General features: G+C 42.4%; 1 protein-coding gene across 1 annotated transcript in view; it reads left to right on the plus strand.

Annotated features, from left to right (window-relative positions):
* The first annotated feature begins 950 nt into the window (after positions 1 to 950).
* col4a5 (collagen, type IV, alpha 5 (Alport syndrome)) overlaps positions 951 to 16,768 on the plus strand; it is a 45,881-nt gene continuing 30,063 nt past the window's right edge. Inside the window, exon 1 of the mRNA XM_070854601.1 lies at positions 951 to 1,183. Coding sequence (XP_070710702.1) covers positions 1,094 to 1,183 — 90 coding nt within the window. The 5' untranslated portion in view covers positions 951 to 1,093. The remainder of the gene's footprint in view (positions 1,184 to 16,768) is intronic.

Here is a 16,768-nt window from a genome sequence, read left to right on the forward strand (position 1 = left end):
ATGAAACACAAAAATACACAACATTTGTACATTTGTAGTCTTGTGGACATGAGGTCCTCCAAAGCCTGCAAAAGTAGCTTGAGATATTCCTGATAAAACACCTGTCTGTTATTTAAAACTCTGGTCTGCAACTGATTATGAATACAGGAAGAAAAGCGGGTAAAGAAGTTAGTGTGTAAAACTTGAAAAAACAGACCGATGATCATTAACTCCTGGTCACTCTCCAACTACTAGCCCCCCACAAGGAATGTCATCTGCATTTTAGATGACTTAGTACTTCCAGGACTTATTATCACATTTAATAAATATGTGATGATAAATAGTTTATTATAAGAAAAAGATGTGTCACTGTATGTCAGTTTTCATGTCTCTTTCTTCACTCTGCATTTTAAAGAGTGTAGCAGTAGATTAGGAGAGGATGATGTAAAAAAAAAAAAAAAAGGAGTCAAAAGTGAGCATTTGACCTCTAATAATCTGGCAGGAATGCAACATGTTCGGGCGTATAGAAAATGTCAAATAAAGGTTTAATGTCAAAGCTTTTTTGTGCAGCCTCAGGCGCTGGGTAGGATTGGGTAGGCACGCAGGAGGAAGGCACCATATCCGTCCGCGCTCGCGAGGTCCTAACACAGTTAAACTCTTTTTAACTGGTAAAGAATTCAAAACAGCAGCATCAGATCCATATCTGGACTGAAGTGGCGCACAATGCAGAGCTCTTTGGGCGCAGTTTTAGGCTGCAAGTCATCCAGAAACTGTATTTCAGATGAATTGCCTGTCTTGGTGTAGGTGCACGGGGCTGATATCAGTGCGCACTGGGTGTGGGAAGTAGATCCGGCAGGGCAGGTTTGCAAGTCGAGGAGAGAAAAAGTTAGAGAGGGGGACTGCAGAGGCGCACGGTGCCAGAGCCAGGACCACTAGGAGCCTCTGCAAGCGCAACAACAGCCGACACGCCGAGAACAAGTGTTTTTCTTATTATTTCTATTTCTCTGAGAGCCAGTGTGCTGGGGGGGGGGGAAGAAGGGCTATGACATGCGAGTAGAGAGCCGCAGAGTTTGTGAGTGTTAACGCAGGCGGATCCTTGATTTATTCCCCCAAGATGAATAAAGACTTGAAGAGCCTGCGACAGCTCGCCGTGCCTCTGCTCTTCCTCGTCCTGTGCGTCGCGGTGCAGAGATCCGACTCCAAGGTAAGTGCGTTCCCACTTTTAGTTGCAGAGTTTTAGGGCTTTTCAAGCGGCTTTCGCCCCGCAAGACACCCGCGTGAAGCACCCCGGAGACCTGCCGCTCTCACTCAGCCGGCGCCGGGAAACCACCGGCTCTCCCAGCAAACTCAACCGAGGTTTATAAATAGAGGGGCTGCTTTATAACAAGTGCTTATCCTTGTGCTCTAATAATAATCCCGCTGCTGTTTCAGTTTTGTTGCAATGGAAATAATAAGCGCAGAATTAGGTCAGTTGTACACCTTCCTGCTGTGCTTTTATGGCGCTTTCTAGCGACGGAGCACCTTCATGAGCTCTGCTTTGTAGTTTCATGGGAGATCGGACGGAGTTTGCGTCCTGTTCCCTGCGCATCACGTTCCCTCTTCCCTCTGTTCCCCGGAGGAAACCTGTAGCAACACGCCAGCCGCTGCGCACTTTTCCCTGCCTTTCGTGCGTCTCTCTCTCTCTCTTGTTAAATTCCTGTGATCATGTCAAAAGATCCAGACGACACACAAGTTGTGTGTTTGGAGAAGCGCGGCGGTGCAGCGCGCCGACTCTTCCTCCACTGGTCTTCTAATTAAGATATTAACTCCGACATTCCTGCTCTGTCAGTGATAACACAGTCTGCTGCCTGTCTTACCGAACACACGTTGTGCGTAATTTTAGTTTGGTGACCACCTGATGAAACCCTTTCCACCCCAGAAGACGAGAAATGTGACTTTTATTGAGGTGCATCTCCCCTGCAGGTGTGTTTTATGTTGACAGCACTTGGTTTCTGGCGCATATTGAAGCGCAGAGAGATAAAACCCATCTGTTTTGGCTGACTTTGCTCCTAACACCATGCAGGCTTAGAGTCCGTGCAGCCAGGGCAGAGGAGACTCGACTTTTAGTGGCGCTGGCACCAGATAAGATGCATCAGGGTGATTTTTTTTCCCCCTCTTTGCACTTGAGATGTCTGTGGAGCAGAGATCCAGGAGGGGTGTGTGCGTGTTTGTATTTGCGCATACTTTACCCCTCTTCGCCCTGCATTTGTTTGAGCAGGGTGGCTCTCCATCCCAGCTGCATGCTCCCTAACTTTACATCTCACATGATGCAGCTGCATCATCAGAGTCACAGTCATCCATCAGTGGAGCTCCAGCTCTCATGTAATATTCCACCACGCTGTCTATTGTATGCGATGAATATTCACACTTCATTAATAATTCATGAGGGCCAGTTGCATGCTGATGCACGTGATCCCTCCCACAGCAGGCGTGTCCAATCACACACTGGCAGTTCACCAGTGAGTGTGTGTGTGTGTGTGTGGTATGTAAGTGTATGAGGACTTTCTGTATTACAAACCATGCAGGAGACTTTCATATTCCACCATCTTAAAAACATTTGCATCCCATGTTTACCTTTAAAGTATTGCATGAGCTCATAGAGCACAAAACCATTTTTTTAGGCCATTAACAAGCCATAAAATCTATTGTAATAAGTTCAGATTGAGGTCCAAGTCAGGCTTTAGAGAGGAAAGAAACTCTGCACAAAGTTTATAGCAAAAATAGATATATAAGATATATAACTGCACATCTGAACTTCAGAAACATGAAAACTAGCTGAGAAAGTAAGAACATGCAGCACTGGCATTATTTGACATAATCACATGCACATAAATTGGTTGCTGAATGTTTTAAATGTGTTTCATCACAGGTAAATATGTCCTAGTGAACAAGAGAGCAAATCTACAGTATGAATTCATTTGATTTTCCATGAGAGGTGTCGTTAACATCCACTTATTGATGCTTCTGTCCCGTCAGAACAATCAGAGTCCAAGTTAAAAATGAGAGGTTGATGTCTAACGTGGTGTGTTTGGAGGTGTTGGTCGTGTGTGTTACAGGCGCCACTTGTTGAGCGGACAGAGTGGCTGTTGTTGTTGCCATGGAGATGTTAAGTCAAAGGTGTGTGTGTGTGTGTGTGTGTGTGTGTGTGTGTGTGGGGGGGGGGGGGGGGGGGGGGGGGGGGGGGGGTCCACTTTGTACAGAGGAATGTGGATGACCCCACCCTCTTGGAGAGGATGAGGATGAGGAAGGAGAGAGGGTGAAGATGGATGGAGGAAAAAAAAAAGTCAGTAAAGCTATGGTTCATAAAAGACAAAAAAAAAACCTAAAGAGTCTGTTCTTGAGGTTTGGTCTCCCCATGAGCTTTCAACCACAGCTCACAGCCTTCCTCTGTAAATGGAGTGTGTTCAGGGAGTGAGATGCGATTGAAAAGCTCAGGGAAAAGCCAGTAAGTGGACCTTTAGTTAGAAAAGGAAGATGTGAATGAAGATGATACAGATGGGCAAACGATGCTGTTGTTGTCATTCTCACACACACACACACACACACACACACACACACACACACCTGGATTCCCCTCACTCTGAATACCTGGTCATGTTTGTACCATCGCTCTCACTGAGGCCCCCTAGTGGACTGTGCACATATGACCAAAGCTACCAAATGTTTCCTCAAACATGGTGAAGTTTGAAAGTACAAAAGATTTAAATGCTGAAGTATTAACTTTTCATTTAAGCCGGTTTAGTGTAAAAAAAAATTCTTTAAAATCCATTTGATGACAATCTTTAAAAAAAAAATTTAAAAAAGGCTGCGTTTTCTCTTACAGGTGAAGTTGACATGTGGAGATACATAGTTTTCACAGGTCAGTGACCAGGATAACGGCTGAATCTGCACAGAAACACAAAGTAAAGACTGACAACTGGCTCCTCACATACACAGACACACACACACACACACACAGACACACACACACACACACACACACAGGGGGCCTCTCATTGTCATTCAGCTTGTAATCATTAACTTATTATAAATGGAGCGTCTTATACATCACTGTTTCATAGTTACTTCACCATTTGTGTGTGTGTGTGTGTGTGTGTGTTAATCTTCGCCCAGATATGAATCTCCGTTAAGCCAGGTGAGGGAGTTCAGCGGTAATGTATACCTGGAGGTTTTCCTTTGAACCCGTCATGCCACACAACCACAAACACACACTTAATTGGATGCATGCTTTCTTCTGCACACTGACACACACACACACACAAACACACACACAAAGTGGGCAGATACCCCCGCTCCAAACTCCACCTGGGACGTGGGTCACGTAAAATGTGAGGGAGCCTGTGAGGCTGTGGCTGACTGTGCAATTGTGTGTGTGTGTGTGTTTCTGTGTGTGTGTGTGTGTGGTGAGGAGGCTTACATAGCCATAACATCCTCAGATCGCTGAGATAAACCAGTGATGCAAGGTAAATCTGCAGAACTGCATCTGTCCATGAAGGAGGTCGTTTCTCGGTCAAATCTTTTGCCGTTTTCTCTCGTCTTTATCTCTAGTTTGTTGTTATGATTTTCCTCCACACATCGTTTTCACCATCTCTCCCTGAGCCCAAAACCCCGTAAATGTAATTATTTGTATATATATTTGTATAAATTCAGCCGATCCCTGCAATATTTGGAAGATCTTTCAGTGGATTCTTTTTCAAATCTTGACAACAAAGCGGCTGAATTGTAATAATTTTGAAAGAAACATCTTTGTGTTGTAGATGGTTGGTCGAGGTAAACAAGTTATTGATGCTTATAGGAAAGTGTGATACTTTACAGACGCAACAATCAATTGATCATTTGAGCAAATAACTGTGGAATTACATACCAAGACTCTCAGTAAACTCATTATACAAATGTTTTTCAGTTGACTTGCAATTTTATTACTGCAACGTCACAAAAAGGACATTTTTAGCATAATTTTCTGGAGAAGATGCTCAAATTTTTGTCCCATTTCTTCTTCTCATATGCATTTATAACTTTTTCCTATGTGCCTCTATCCTTTTTTTTGTTTCTGAATCTCCCACCGTCTGTATCTCCCCTCCCTCCCTCCCTCTCCGTTTTTCTCCCCCATCCTTTCCTTTGTGTCCGTTCTTGAAGCCAAATTCCATCTTTATCTCACCTGCTCTGAGAGATGGGCCCCTTAGACAGGCAGCAACAACTCTCAGAAGAAACGCATACATATTTACCTCCTTTGTATAGCTACACATTATAAAGGAAGGTATCTCTACTTTGTGTATCTGTGTGTGTGTGTGTGTGTTTCCTGGTTGAAGTCACACTGTGGTGTCAATGAGCTGAAGATGCCATTAGGATTAACAGGTGGACAAAAGTCTATGAGAGCGAACACCAAATGTTTGGACAGCTAATTACCTTCCTACCCATTCTCTCCTCCTGCAGCTGAAGTTAGCAATCCTAGAGGGCGCTATAATAACAGACTGCGCAACTAAAGCAGGACTGGCCGTGTCAGTAAAAGGAGGATGTAAGTGTAGAAATACCAGTGACTGCAGCAGTAGTAGTTGTAGAAGTTGCAGGAGAGGGCTGCCACTTGTTTTAGCACTAATGGTGAAAGTACTAAGATGCAGTAGAAGTAATAGGTACAGGAGGGCTGACATGTAGTAGTACTAGAAGTAGAAGCTGTAGTAGTAGCAGCTGTAACAAAAGCTTTAGCAGTGGTACTGAGGGAGGGCAACAGAGGTGGTACACTGTAGTGACTGTAGTAGTAAAAGTCACAGAGGTTTGTGCTTTAGTAGAATGAGTTAAAGCAGGAGCAGGAGGACTAGCAGTGGCTACAGGAAGAGCTAAAAGAACCAGCAGTAGTGGCAGATTCAGTAGTAACATAGTGGTTGTTTCACTTACTTCACATGGATTTTAAAGGCTGATATAATAATGATAGTTTAGAGCAGGACAAACCAAAAACCCAACCTAAGTGTTGCTACTAATAAACTAGCTTAGTTCATCTCCGGGAACTTGGCCAATGAAAATAAAACTAAGTGATGCCTCTTGTAATAAATAAGGAAACACTGGGGTTACCTCCATAATCCGGCCAGTGTGCCGCAGTCAGCCCTTGCCTGGAAGTTGGGCAGTTTGTTGATGGATTTAGGGATCAGAGGTTGTTGTAAAACTAAAAATGATGGTAAACATTTAACATGTTGGCTCTTAGCAAGGGGTTGGCAAGCTAACGGCTACCAACGCCCGTGGCTCTTCCTCTCTTCATGCAAAATGCTTATGTACGTCCCCACGGGCCAAATACTTGTGGTTTTCCACTCCGCTATAATCTCATTTAATCTCTTTGCACAAGATATTTTTTTCTGTCACTTACACTCCAACTCCATTATCACCTCCTCCACCTCCCTCCCTCTCCTATTCAGCGTTAAGAGGAAGGTAAACATGGCGTGTTTGTTAGAGACTTCTTTATTTACTTCAGTCCTCACTGTTTGGTTTGAGGCTTTAAAAGGTCAACTGTGTCTCTCTAAATCACCCCCTCATATATCGTTCCATATATATCTTTTTTTTTTTTTTTATCATATTCTACCTCTCATCACTTACCAGACCACCGTGGAGTTTTAACCTAGTTTAACCTCGTCGTGACCCCCGAAAACAGCTCATAGTCACGTTATTAATGGCTCCCCACATGACAATAGCAGTGAGCTTTAACCAGCCTGTGTGCTTCATGTGAGAGACTTAAGGCGTCTTGAAACCTAAAAGTCACGAATCCCTGATCAGGAGGGTTAAATGGTCGCTTAAAGGTTTGAGAAACCTTCCTTTGAAGAGCCATGAGACTATCTAGATTAAAGCAGAGCCCGTTGTGGATTTGGTCTGAATTAGGTAACAGATTAAGAGATTTATAGTTGTTTACACTACTTATACAACTTACTACTGCATAACTTGCCCATTGCACCCCATTGTTCTTTATGTAAGCCAACAGTTGCTAGTATATTTACACAGTATTTGGGCATGTTGATGCCATTTAACCTCATTTCCTTTGTGTTTTTCTTACATCTTATCTATTGCACATCCTACTGGTATATATAGTCCCTTTCCACTGCAGGAAATTAATAACCTGTAATCCCTGTTTACTCTGCTACACACACAGTGCCCCTTTATTTTTATATGATATATGAGACTATAAGAAAGCTTTTAGTTTGTAATCGGTGACTTCTCTTCCCGAATACTAATGACGGCTGTGCCTTCTTCTTCCATCCCCTCATGCTATCCAAGTTTTCTCTGCTCTTGAAACAATAAACCGTTTCCAATAAAACATACATGTCACCTTTGCACGACTCGCACAACTTTGTTTTCGAGTGTTAAATGAGTTCTTTCAGTAGTTGCACTGGGTGTTTTCCTGCCACGCATTTAAGAAGACACCACTCAAAAAGAAAGAAAGCATTTAAAAGTGGCACCTGCTCCTTATTTGATACTTCTTTAAGATGTGGTAGCTCATTTAAAGCCGCTCTTGGATTATCTTTAACGCTTTTATCAATTGAATCTTCAGAATTGGTGATTCTGCTGCAGATTTTGATTCCTCCACAGTGGATGTGGAGTGCTGCACTTGAAATAAATAAGAAATAAAGCCTCAGTAAGATATCCTAAACTGGATGTAAGCTGCACCCATATGGGCGTCTGTATCTCAGTCTGCATCTGTTCCATCTTCTTGCCTCAATCTTATTCTACAAGACATTTTTTTAAAAATCTGTTTACACTTGAAGAGAGTTTTTCTTTCCTTAAGACCAGCAGAAACACTAGATTTCTGTGGGATATGGGAAACACGTGTTTGGATCTGTACCTATTAATACATCTGCCAACGGAAAGTTGTGTTTTCAGGCATTTGCTTGTCTGTTTGTAAGGTTTTCTGCCTCTTTACAATGTGTTTTTGTTTTTATTTAGGTTTCTTTTGCCAACTATTGTGATGTGATCAATTGCTGGTGTCAAAGTCAGACATCTGGAAGTCCGACTTTAAACATCGGACACTGTTGATTCATGTACTATTTGTCAGATAATCCAAACCGGAACACAAAAGACGAACAAATAATCCATCACGGAGGCGGCAGCTGTGCAAGTTGAAGAATTATTTATCATTCTTGGAGGTTTGCTGAGTGTTTTTTTTAAGCCAGTGTTGAAGTTCTGCATAACTTTATACATTTACAAGATTAAGTCAAGCTTAAACTTGACTTAAACTAACATCACTGCAGAGTTTTTCCCAGGTGCAACTTTATCTGAGTGTTGTTCTCTTGTAGTCCGCAAGAGTGTGTGTGTGTGTGTGTGTGTGTGTGGCTGTGATCCAGTGGGCTACCTGACAAGTCCACCTACACAGAGCGGTCACAAGACATGCCGTCCTCCTCCTCACCTCCCTCCCTTTCTTCTTGTGTTTTCCTGACCTCCTTTCCTGAAAGAACACCGTCCCTTTCTTTCTTTTTTCTTCATCATGCGTCCCCCTTCTGTTTTTTTTGTTTTAACCCCCTCGGGGGAAAAAGGAAGTTTCGCAGTCCAGAGGAAACACAGGGTGCTGCTTCGGGACAAAGGAGGAGAAAAATCTGTGAAAGAACCAGACATATATCTTCAGGTGGGAAACCACAAAAACAAAGCTGTGATGTGTGCATAAAAAAAAAGACATGCATCATACATATCTCATCTGAACAGGAGCATTTGTTTTGCATTCTTTCTACCTAAAGAGAAGAGGGGAGGGGGGTGAGAGAGGGAGAGGAGTTATAATCTGTCCAAGATAAGCAGGTGACCTTGATCTACTGATTCCTACTTGTCTCCCTCTAACCTGTTTAAACCACAGTATACGGTAGTGTGCTGTAGGTAGCTGTGGTTGGTGAATACAGTCAAACCCAAGCTGACTCGCCTCATCTTTACATCATTCAGCGCCTGTTTATTACCATCTGACGTGCATCCACCTCCTGTCTCCTGTTACTTGTCTAGTCTTGCATCTCGCTCCGTCTGCTCTTTCAAAAATCGGAAGCTGAACGTGAAACCCAAACCTAGTTTTGCAGTAAGGAACTCTTTACGGCCACTGCTGGAGAGTTTTACACGGGCAAACTTGATGCACACGTGCTAATTTTACTCAACCGGTTTTGCCTGCGAGCCTCATTTGAACAAAAGGGTTGTCATCAAACGCCACCTTTTCAAATCCATCCTCCTCCCTGGACCTTCTTCCCTCCTCTCGGCCTCCATCTGTCCACAAACCCTTCTTCTATCCGTTCACATCTCACATGAGCCGCCGCAACCCCATGTTTGCCCAAGACAGACTGATGGCAGGGGACGATAACACACACACACACACACAGCATAGTATGCTTAACGCGCAGTCTATAGATGAAAGAATGAAGTCATCAGAGCTGCTTCAGAGGGGCAGAGAGCTGTTTTGACTGCCTCGCTTCATGTTACTGAACACACACACACACACACACACAGAAATGAGTCTTGTTGTGGCTGAATCTGCCGTAGGTAGTGTGGGAGGGCATCTGCTTCTCTCTTCTTCACTCTCTCTTGTTCCTTCTCTACTTTTAAATGCTCCCCCTTCCATTTTGTGCAGCTGTTTCTTTCATCACACTACTAAAGGAAGGAAAACAGGGCTTCCCCACAAACCACATGGGAGAAACGGTGGGCCGACGGTATGAATCTGAGTGCCTCGGCTTGTCTGTGTCTACTGTTTTACATATTTCTGAGTATAGAGTTACCACATTACCTTTTATATACTTCCCTTATTCCCTCCTTTGCTCCTCGCGTAAAAACTATTGGGGTATGTTGACATTTTCCCGTCAAGGACGACCTGTGGCCGTCAGGATTATGAATCTAAACTCTCAGGAGCGAAAAGCAGACGTAGCGTGATGTTGTTGTAGCACTGCCGCCTTTTAGGAAGGGAGGCGGGATGGAGCGTTCACTACTGTTTCCCACCAACACTCAACGTTGGTTTAACTGTCTGTTAACTTGCATGGACTCATTGTTCTGCCACTCGGGGGCAGCAGATAAACACAACATTTGATATATTATCTTGTTTGCATCCACCTGATGAGTGTAAGTCCAATATTCGCTCTCCTTTTAGCTCCATTTTTGGTCTCCACCATCTCTTGAGAAAACTATTTGACTTTTTAAGCTCCTAAATGCTCCATTAGGTTCACCAATTGGTTGCTAACTTTATCTGTCTGCTATTTGTTGCTTGGTAGGTTGATTACAGTGGGTTTTTTTATTTCTTCATAGTGCCCCAAATCTGTCTCAAAGAGCTTATTCATCATTTATTGCAGGTTTATCTGAACGGTCCGTGTTTTTATATTTCTTCTTCTTTACTTTCATCCCTCTGACACAGTCCATTCATATCATCTCCTCCTTTCTCTCCTCCACTCGTTTGTCCTCCCTCTACATCAGATCAGAGTACAGCCAAAGCCTAATAACTTGTCCTGTACATACAGTAGTCACAAATACTGTTTGGACTTTACACTAAGCCGCACACCGCTGTGTCTCAGTGTGTGTGTGTGTGTGTGTGTGTGTGTTCCTCAGGTGGAGCCTGGTCTTAGTTAATCCCAGGTCAGTGTGCTGGCTGGTATGCAGCTAAGCCTTTAGCATGCAGTTGGAGGATAATGTTCAGCAGCACAGAGCAAAGTGCGTGTGTGTGTGTGCGTGCATGTGTGTTAGTGTTAGTGTGTGTGTGTGTGTGAAGTCGCTGTCGGAGCATTTTTCACATCACTGAGTGACGGAGTTGGAAGCCGGAGACTCAAAGTCACCAGATCCTCCTCTTGTTTGTGCATTAATCGTTTGTTAATTATTATTTTCCTCTTCTCTGTTGCTTGTAATACATTTTTAGGGACAGATGATGTGTTTTGTTGGCGCCTTTTTTATTTTTGTGGCCTGTTTTCTTTCCGTTTATTGATTTAAGTGTTCAGATGGGTGACCAAATTAAAGGAAAAAGAGTCTTTAGCAGCTGATGATTCTCCAAGACTATGAACTCTTTGAAAACACTTTCCCTCATTTGGCAATTTTGATATGTTTCTACAGACATTTATTCAGGTTTTTCCTTCCATTTGTCACCTGTTCGTATGTGGCTGATTGGTGATAAAAGCCTTTAAAAGATGTTTAAATAGAAAGTGAATATTTCGCTGTCTGTCTCTCTCGCTCTCGTTTGTTGAATTTCCCTAATTGGTATTTATTTGAACAAAGTGGGCACCTTTCTCCCACCTTTTTGGAAAGCAATATTTGACATGTGCTTCTGTGTGTGTGTGTGAGTGTGTGTGTGTGTGTGTGTGTATAAAACAGTGAGACAATATTAACGTAGTTTTTCTCGTCTACTTTTGTTTCTCCATCTTTATTGTCAATATGGTGCAATACAGAAAGCAATTTAAAGTGTTAGCAGAAGACATTCCTTAATTTTTTTGCCGGCTTGGTGGAGGTGGTTTTTGCTTATAAGTGTGCATGTGTGCATGTGTGTGTGTGTGTGCGTGTGTGTGCGTGCCAACACTGAATGCATGGCATTCCTCGTCTCCTCTAGACAAACAGACCCCCGCCGGTCAGAACAACGGGAAATATCAGACATCTGTCACAGCACAAAAAAGGGAGGAAGAAGAAGAAGCAGAAGCAGAAGAAGAAGAAGAGGGGGTGGAGGGATGGAGAGACGAGAGGTGGAATATGAAAGAAAGAGATAAACGACTGAAAAGGAAAAAGGAGGAAGACAAAGCATGAGAGAGAGAATGCTTAAAGTTATCTAACCTTTGTTGTTTTTCATCAAGAAAATATTACAGGCAAATATTTGAGCAGCCACAGAGCAGCGAGGACCCCCTCTTGTCCCCTGATTAAATTTATGTGAACATTTCCAGATGGAGTGAAATATTTAGTATTTAGACCTGCTCCATACTTTTTGAGGTGACTTTCTAACTTCAAAACATAAAACGATACAAAAAAGGAAGAAATGTTCCTTTACTGATAATGAAAATCCTTCAAAAACCACATTAAATGATCTAAATGTTGCACCACAGAGCTTAAAATTCATCCGTTTTTCTTATTTTGTGGACAGTTGGCATTTTGGATACTTCTGCAGACTGAACGTCCACCATTCTCCAGCTCACTAAAATGCTAAAAGCTGCTTCAGAGAAGCTGGTCTCCCTTTTCAGGCTGAAGTCATTCATGTTTCCCCTCTAAATGTTTCCCTTTTTAGCGCAAAGTCAATAGAGAGCAGCAGTCAGACGAATCGCCCTGTAACACTTCTGCTGTGCTCAGATGTCTCTTGTTCTCATTAGAGGCCGTTTAAATGAGGATAATTAAGAGAAATGTGGGCAGGGCGGGGACCTGCTGCGACCTGCCTCCCCGCAAGATCAGATCAGACACCAGAAACTAGAGAGAGCATGTTCAGCTGTGATGATCTGAATCAAACGACGGCTTGAAAGCACAACCAAAATAAATAAAAATGAATAATGTAACTCATCAACCAAACAACATGTAGCCTAGAGGGCATCTGAAATCCCTAAATCAGATTTATGTCATCCAGGCTTCAGGTCACACCAACGCTCAACTTAACTTCCTGGTAGAGAATGTAATTAAAATCATACTACTTTGATTTATTAGTTTCTAGACAGAATAGGTTATTGTTTTTCTACACTTAAGTCATAATGTTTCATCTAAAAAGTCTTTTCATCATTATATCTGCATGCCTACAGCTCATACTACCGCCCTCATGTGGCCAAGGCATGGAAATACATAAGTATGTGGACGCCCCTGCATATGAACAACTCTCTGCTGTTCCATCATGGTTTGGGCTCCTCAGTATCAGGCCACAGTTTAGCATGAATTAGAAATATTAAAGCACTCAGAATATAATTAACATAAAGGAGGAGGTGAAAACAGTAAATAAGTCCTGAGGTACAAAAGGGTTTACACTTAAAGGAGCTTAACATATTAAAATGCCACAAATAACTACATCATGTGTGAACATACTTATATTAGTCCCAGCTGCTCGTGTGTTTCCCTCCTCTGTGTCCCATTATCTCCCAGATACAGCATCGGGACGTCCAGTGTTATCTGGTTTAGTCTACAGCAGAGACTCCTGGGTGAATATTAAGCTCATGCAAACAGTGATGCACCTCCAGCGTGTGGAGAAGTTTGCCGTTTGCTCACAGGTTTTTTACAGATGCATGAACATCCGAACAGTATGACGGCACAGTCTAATATGTTCACATCTACAGCGTTTTTGTGAAACTGCCTTCAGACTTGTTTGTTTTGGAGGGTTTTTTTTGTCTCATTCAGGGTGAATGACATACTTCCTGGTCTCAGGTTAAGATGAAAACTGTCTGACAGTTGAAAGAAGAGCGAAGGGATTTCTTGAAACACAGATCCATTTGTTCTACAGTAGACCTGACACGCCCTTGTGCTTTTGACTTTTAAATTCCAAACTAAGGAGACCAACAATTTGGACCACACACATTTGCTTTTTATGCTGCAGTTCCCGTTTTTGACTTTGAGCCTGAATGCTTCCCAAAATCTTCGCACAGACCAAATCTTATCAGTGTGGTTTCACAGCAGATTAAGTGAAGGTGGTATGAGCTTCCCCTCTTTCTCCTCTCCGTCTTTCTTCCTCCTTGTTAACTTTTTACTTCCGTCTCCCCCCTGCCTCCTCCCCCCCGCCTCCTCTCTGTCTGTCCCCAGGCTACACATATCCAGGTATTCAGCTGGCATGCCGTCGCTCCCCTCTCTAATTTCTCGTTGCCCGTAGCTACGACGCGCCGTGCCAAGTGGTGATGTATGTGGAGCGCTGCAGAGAGAGGTAGAGGGGCATGTTTAAACCTGTGTTAGGCAGGGCCGGGGCCAGGCCGGGCCGGGCTGGGCTGGGCCAGGCTAGGGTGGGGTGTCATACCTCCCAGGGGAAGGAATTCAAACCCCCCCCCCTGCTTACAAGATCTACGTGAGGACCTTTTCTGGAACAAATACCAACAGAAACCGGCGCTTAATTGTATATTCTGCACAACCTTCTAGGTTTGCAAACCTGTAAGTTGCACCAATTGGTAGAATTACTGAAAACGTGAATCATAAAATGATCTGCGTTTATGGAAGCACTTAAAAAACCCTATTACAGCACACTGAGGTGAGAAAAGGCACCAACATCTGGAATCATCTGGCAACTAAAAGTGCTAATATTTACAGCATTTATACACAACACTTGTGATTATATAATTGCTCAAGGCGTCGATAGAGATTAATTATAGGTTTTCTTCACCTTGCAGCAAGGAGGTGTTAACTTTTTCCTCAAACTTTACTGGCCTTCAGCCACACTTCTGAATCAACTGAAGGGAGCGTCAAATTCAAATGGCTGCTGTTTTGTAAAAGAAGACTTGAAATGGACATTTTTAAAAAAAATTATTTTAAAAGAAGATCAAAATTGATGCAGCAGAACCATCTTTTTTTTTTTTTTTTTAAATTCCTTAACAGAACCTGGCTCCTACATTACCCAAAATGCAACACGACTGCTGCAGTTTCCCATCAAGGAGTCAAATCATAGTTTTGTGTTTCTGTTCACTGACGAGCAAACTCACTTCTGTGGTGTGATAAGATACGTAGGACCTGATGCTCTACCCATGTATCCACAGAACATGTGTGACATAAACACATGGGGTGTGTGTGTATGTGTGTGTGTGTGTGTTTACCTTTCCCTATCGGGGCCTGTTTAGATAACGTCCCATCTGCATGATCGAGTTTTAGGAATCCCAAACACTCCCTACAAAGTGTGTGTGAGAGAGAGAGAAAGAAAGAGAAAGAATAAGTCAGTCTGAAACAGTAACGTTAAACTGCAGTCCTGCTGAACGACCAGTAGAAAGGACCTGAGGGTTAGAGGTTAAACCTCCAGACCCCCAGAAACCTGCACCTCCATCTGTTAACTCGCCACAAAGCGACATCAGACCCGTGGCTGCATGTCGTGTTTAAGGTCCAGAGCGAGTTGAGGGCAGATTCAATGAGAGATGAGGTGTGTTTATCCAGATGTATGGAAGCAGAGGTCTCCAACTCTTTATCAGGAGACAAGTGATCTCTGCTGCTAAGCGCTCTGTTACATGCTGCGTTCAAGGTTTCACTGCAGTACAAAAGAGTTTATACTTAAATTAAAGTGCTAATTTTGCAGAATAGTGAATTTCAGAATAATAGAGGCTATAATATAGGCTGTGTGCTGCTGGATGACTTGTGAATTTACCACCATTATAGTCTTATAATGTATCATTTCATAATTTACTTTAATATTATTGATATGAATCTGAAAAGTGACTAAAGTTATGAAATAAATGCATTAGATAAAGTAAACATATGTACGTTTCTAAGTATAGTAAAGTAAGTAAAGTACAAGTACCCAGACATGGAAGGAGTACTTCAATATTTTACTCAGTTAAAAGTGTTTTTACTTTACAGCCACAATAAATCATCACTAAGGAAACCAAAGCAGAGACAACATGGACTCCACAGCAGCTACAACCTGCAAACACACAAGCTAAAGGAGACGATACACACCTGTACACAGCATAACACACACACCTGTACACAGCATAACACACACACCTGTACACAGCATAACACGCACACCTGTACACAGCATAACACACACACCTGTACACAGCATAACACACACACCTGTACACAGCATAACACACACACCTGTACACAGCATAACACACACACCTGTACACTGCATAACACACACACCTGTACACAGCATAACACACACGCACACACACAAGCACACACGCGCCTCACCTGAGTGTAAAGGTACCAAACCGACCGCAGAAATCACCGGAAGGATCCTCCGAGAGCATGTTAGCATTTAGCTTGTTAGCCAGACTGAGCCTCCACCTGTGAGCACGTAAAAAAACGTGGGCGCGTTTGATTTGCGTCACTTAACGTGCCCACCTGGTGGTGCGTGAAGTCACGGATTAATTAAAGTCGACCTGCTTTTTCTGCATAGTCTTCTTTTTTTCTTTTTAACTATTCTGAACTTCCACATTTGAGATAAGAAATATTTGAGTCAAAGTAAAATAGCTGATTTTTAAAAATACTGAAAAAAGTCAGCTGTAAGTACCCCAAAACTTTTTTAAATTAATAATATAATTAATAATCATAACTGCATTTGAGTAAAACTTATTTTAAAAGCCAATTCAAGGGGTAAGTGACACTGGAGTCCAAGTAAAACTGCAGATTTTTAATGATATTCTAAAAAAATAACTTATAAATAAGTACAGTAAATACAGGTACTTTATAATTGCACTTGTACTTGAAAAAATTAAGGTATATTATCAAAAATATTTGCTTGTGTTACATGTTTGAATACAAAAATAACTAAATAACTGACTAAAATGACTCAAATCTTACTGTTGTGTGTGTATGACTTGCTTGATTTACTGCTGATCTGTGCGCTGAAACACCACACATGCTACTGATATTCCCTTTACGCAACTTTTTGTTGTTTACACAGCTTGAGAAGCATCAAATCTGAAGCACAGGGAGTGAGAAGAAAACAGATTTGGGACTCAGTGGGTTGCAGAGTTATAAAATAAGGCAGTATTTTTATTATCCAGTGAGCAAAGGAGAAAACTGCCACTAACACTGAACTGCTTTTCTACAATGTCAAACTATAACTACATATTCCTTCTTCTAGTTTTTTCCTTAGTGTGTATTCGTCTTATTTAATCTATCCATCTGTCTGTCCAGTGCAGAGATGGTGGTCAGCTGTTCTGTCCCTGCAGGTATCTCTCAG

Source organism: Pempheris klunzingeri, chromosome 23 (genome assembly GCF_042242105.1).
Source record: "Pempheris klunzingeri isolate RE-2024b chromosome 23, fPemKlu1.hap1, whole genome shotgun sequence".
NCBI lineage: Eukaryota > Metazoa > Chordata > Actinopteri > Acropomatiformes > Pempheridae > Pempheris > Pempheris klunzingeri.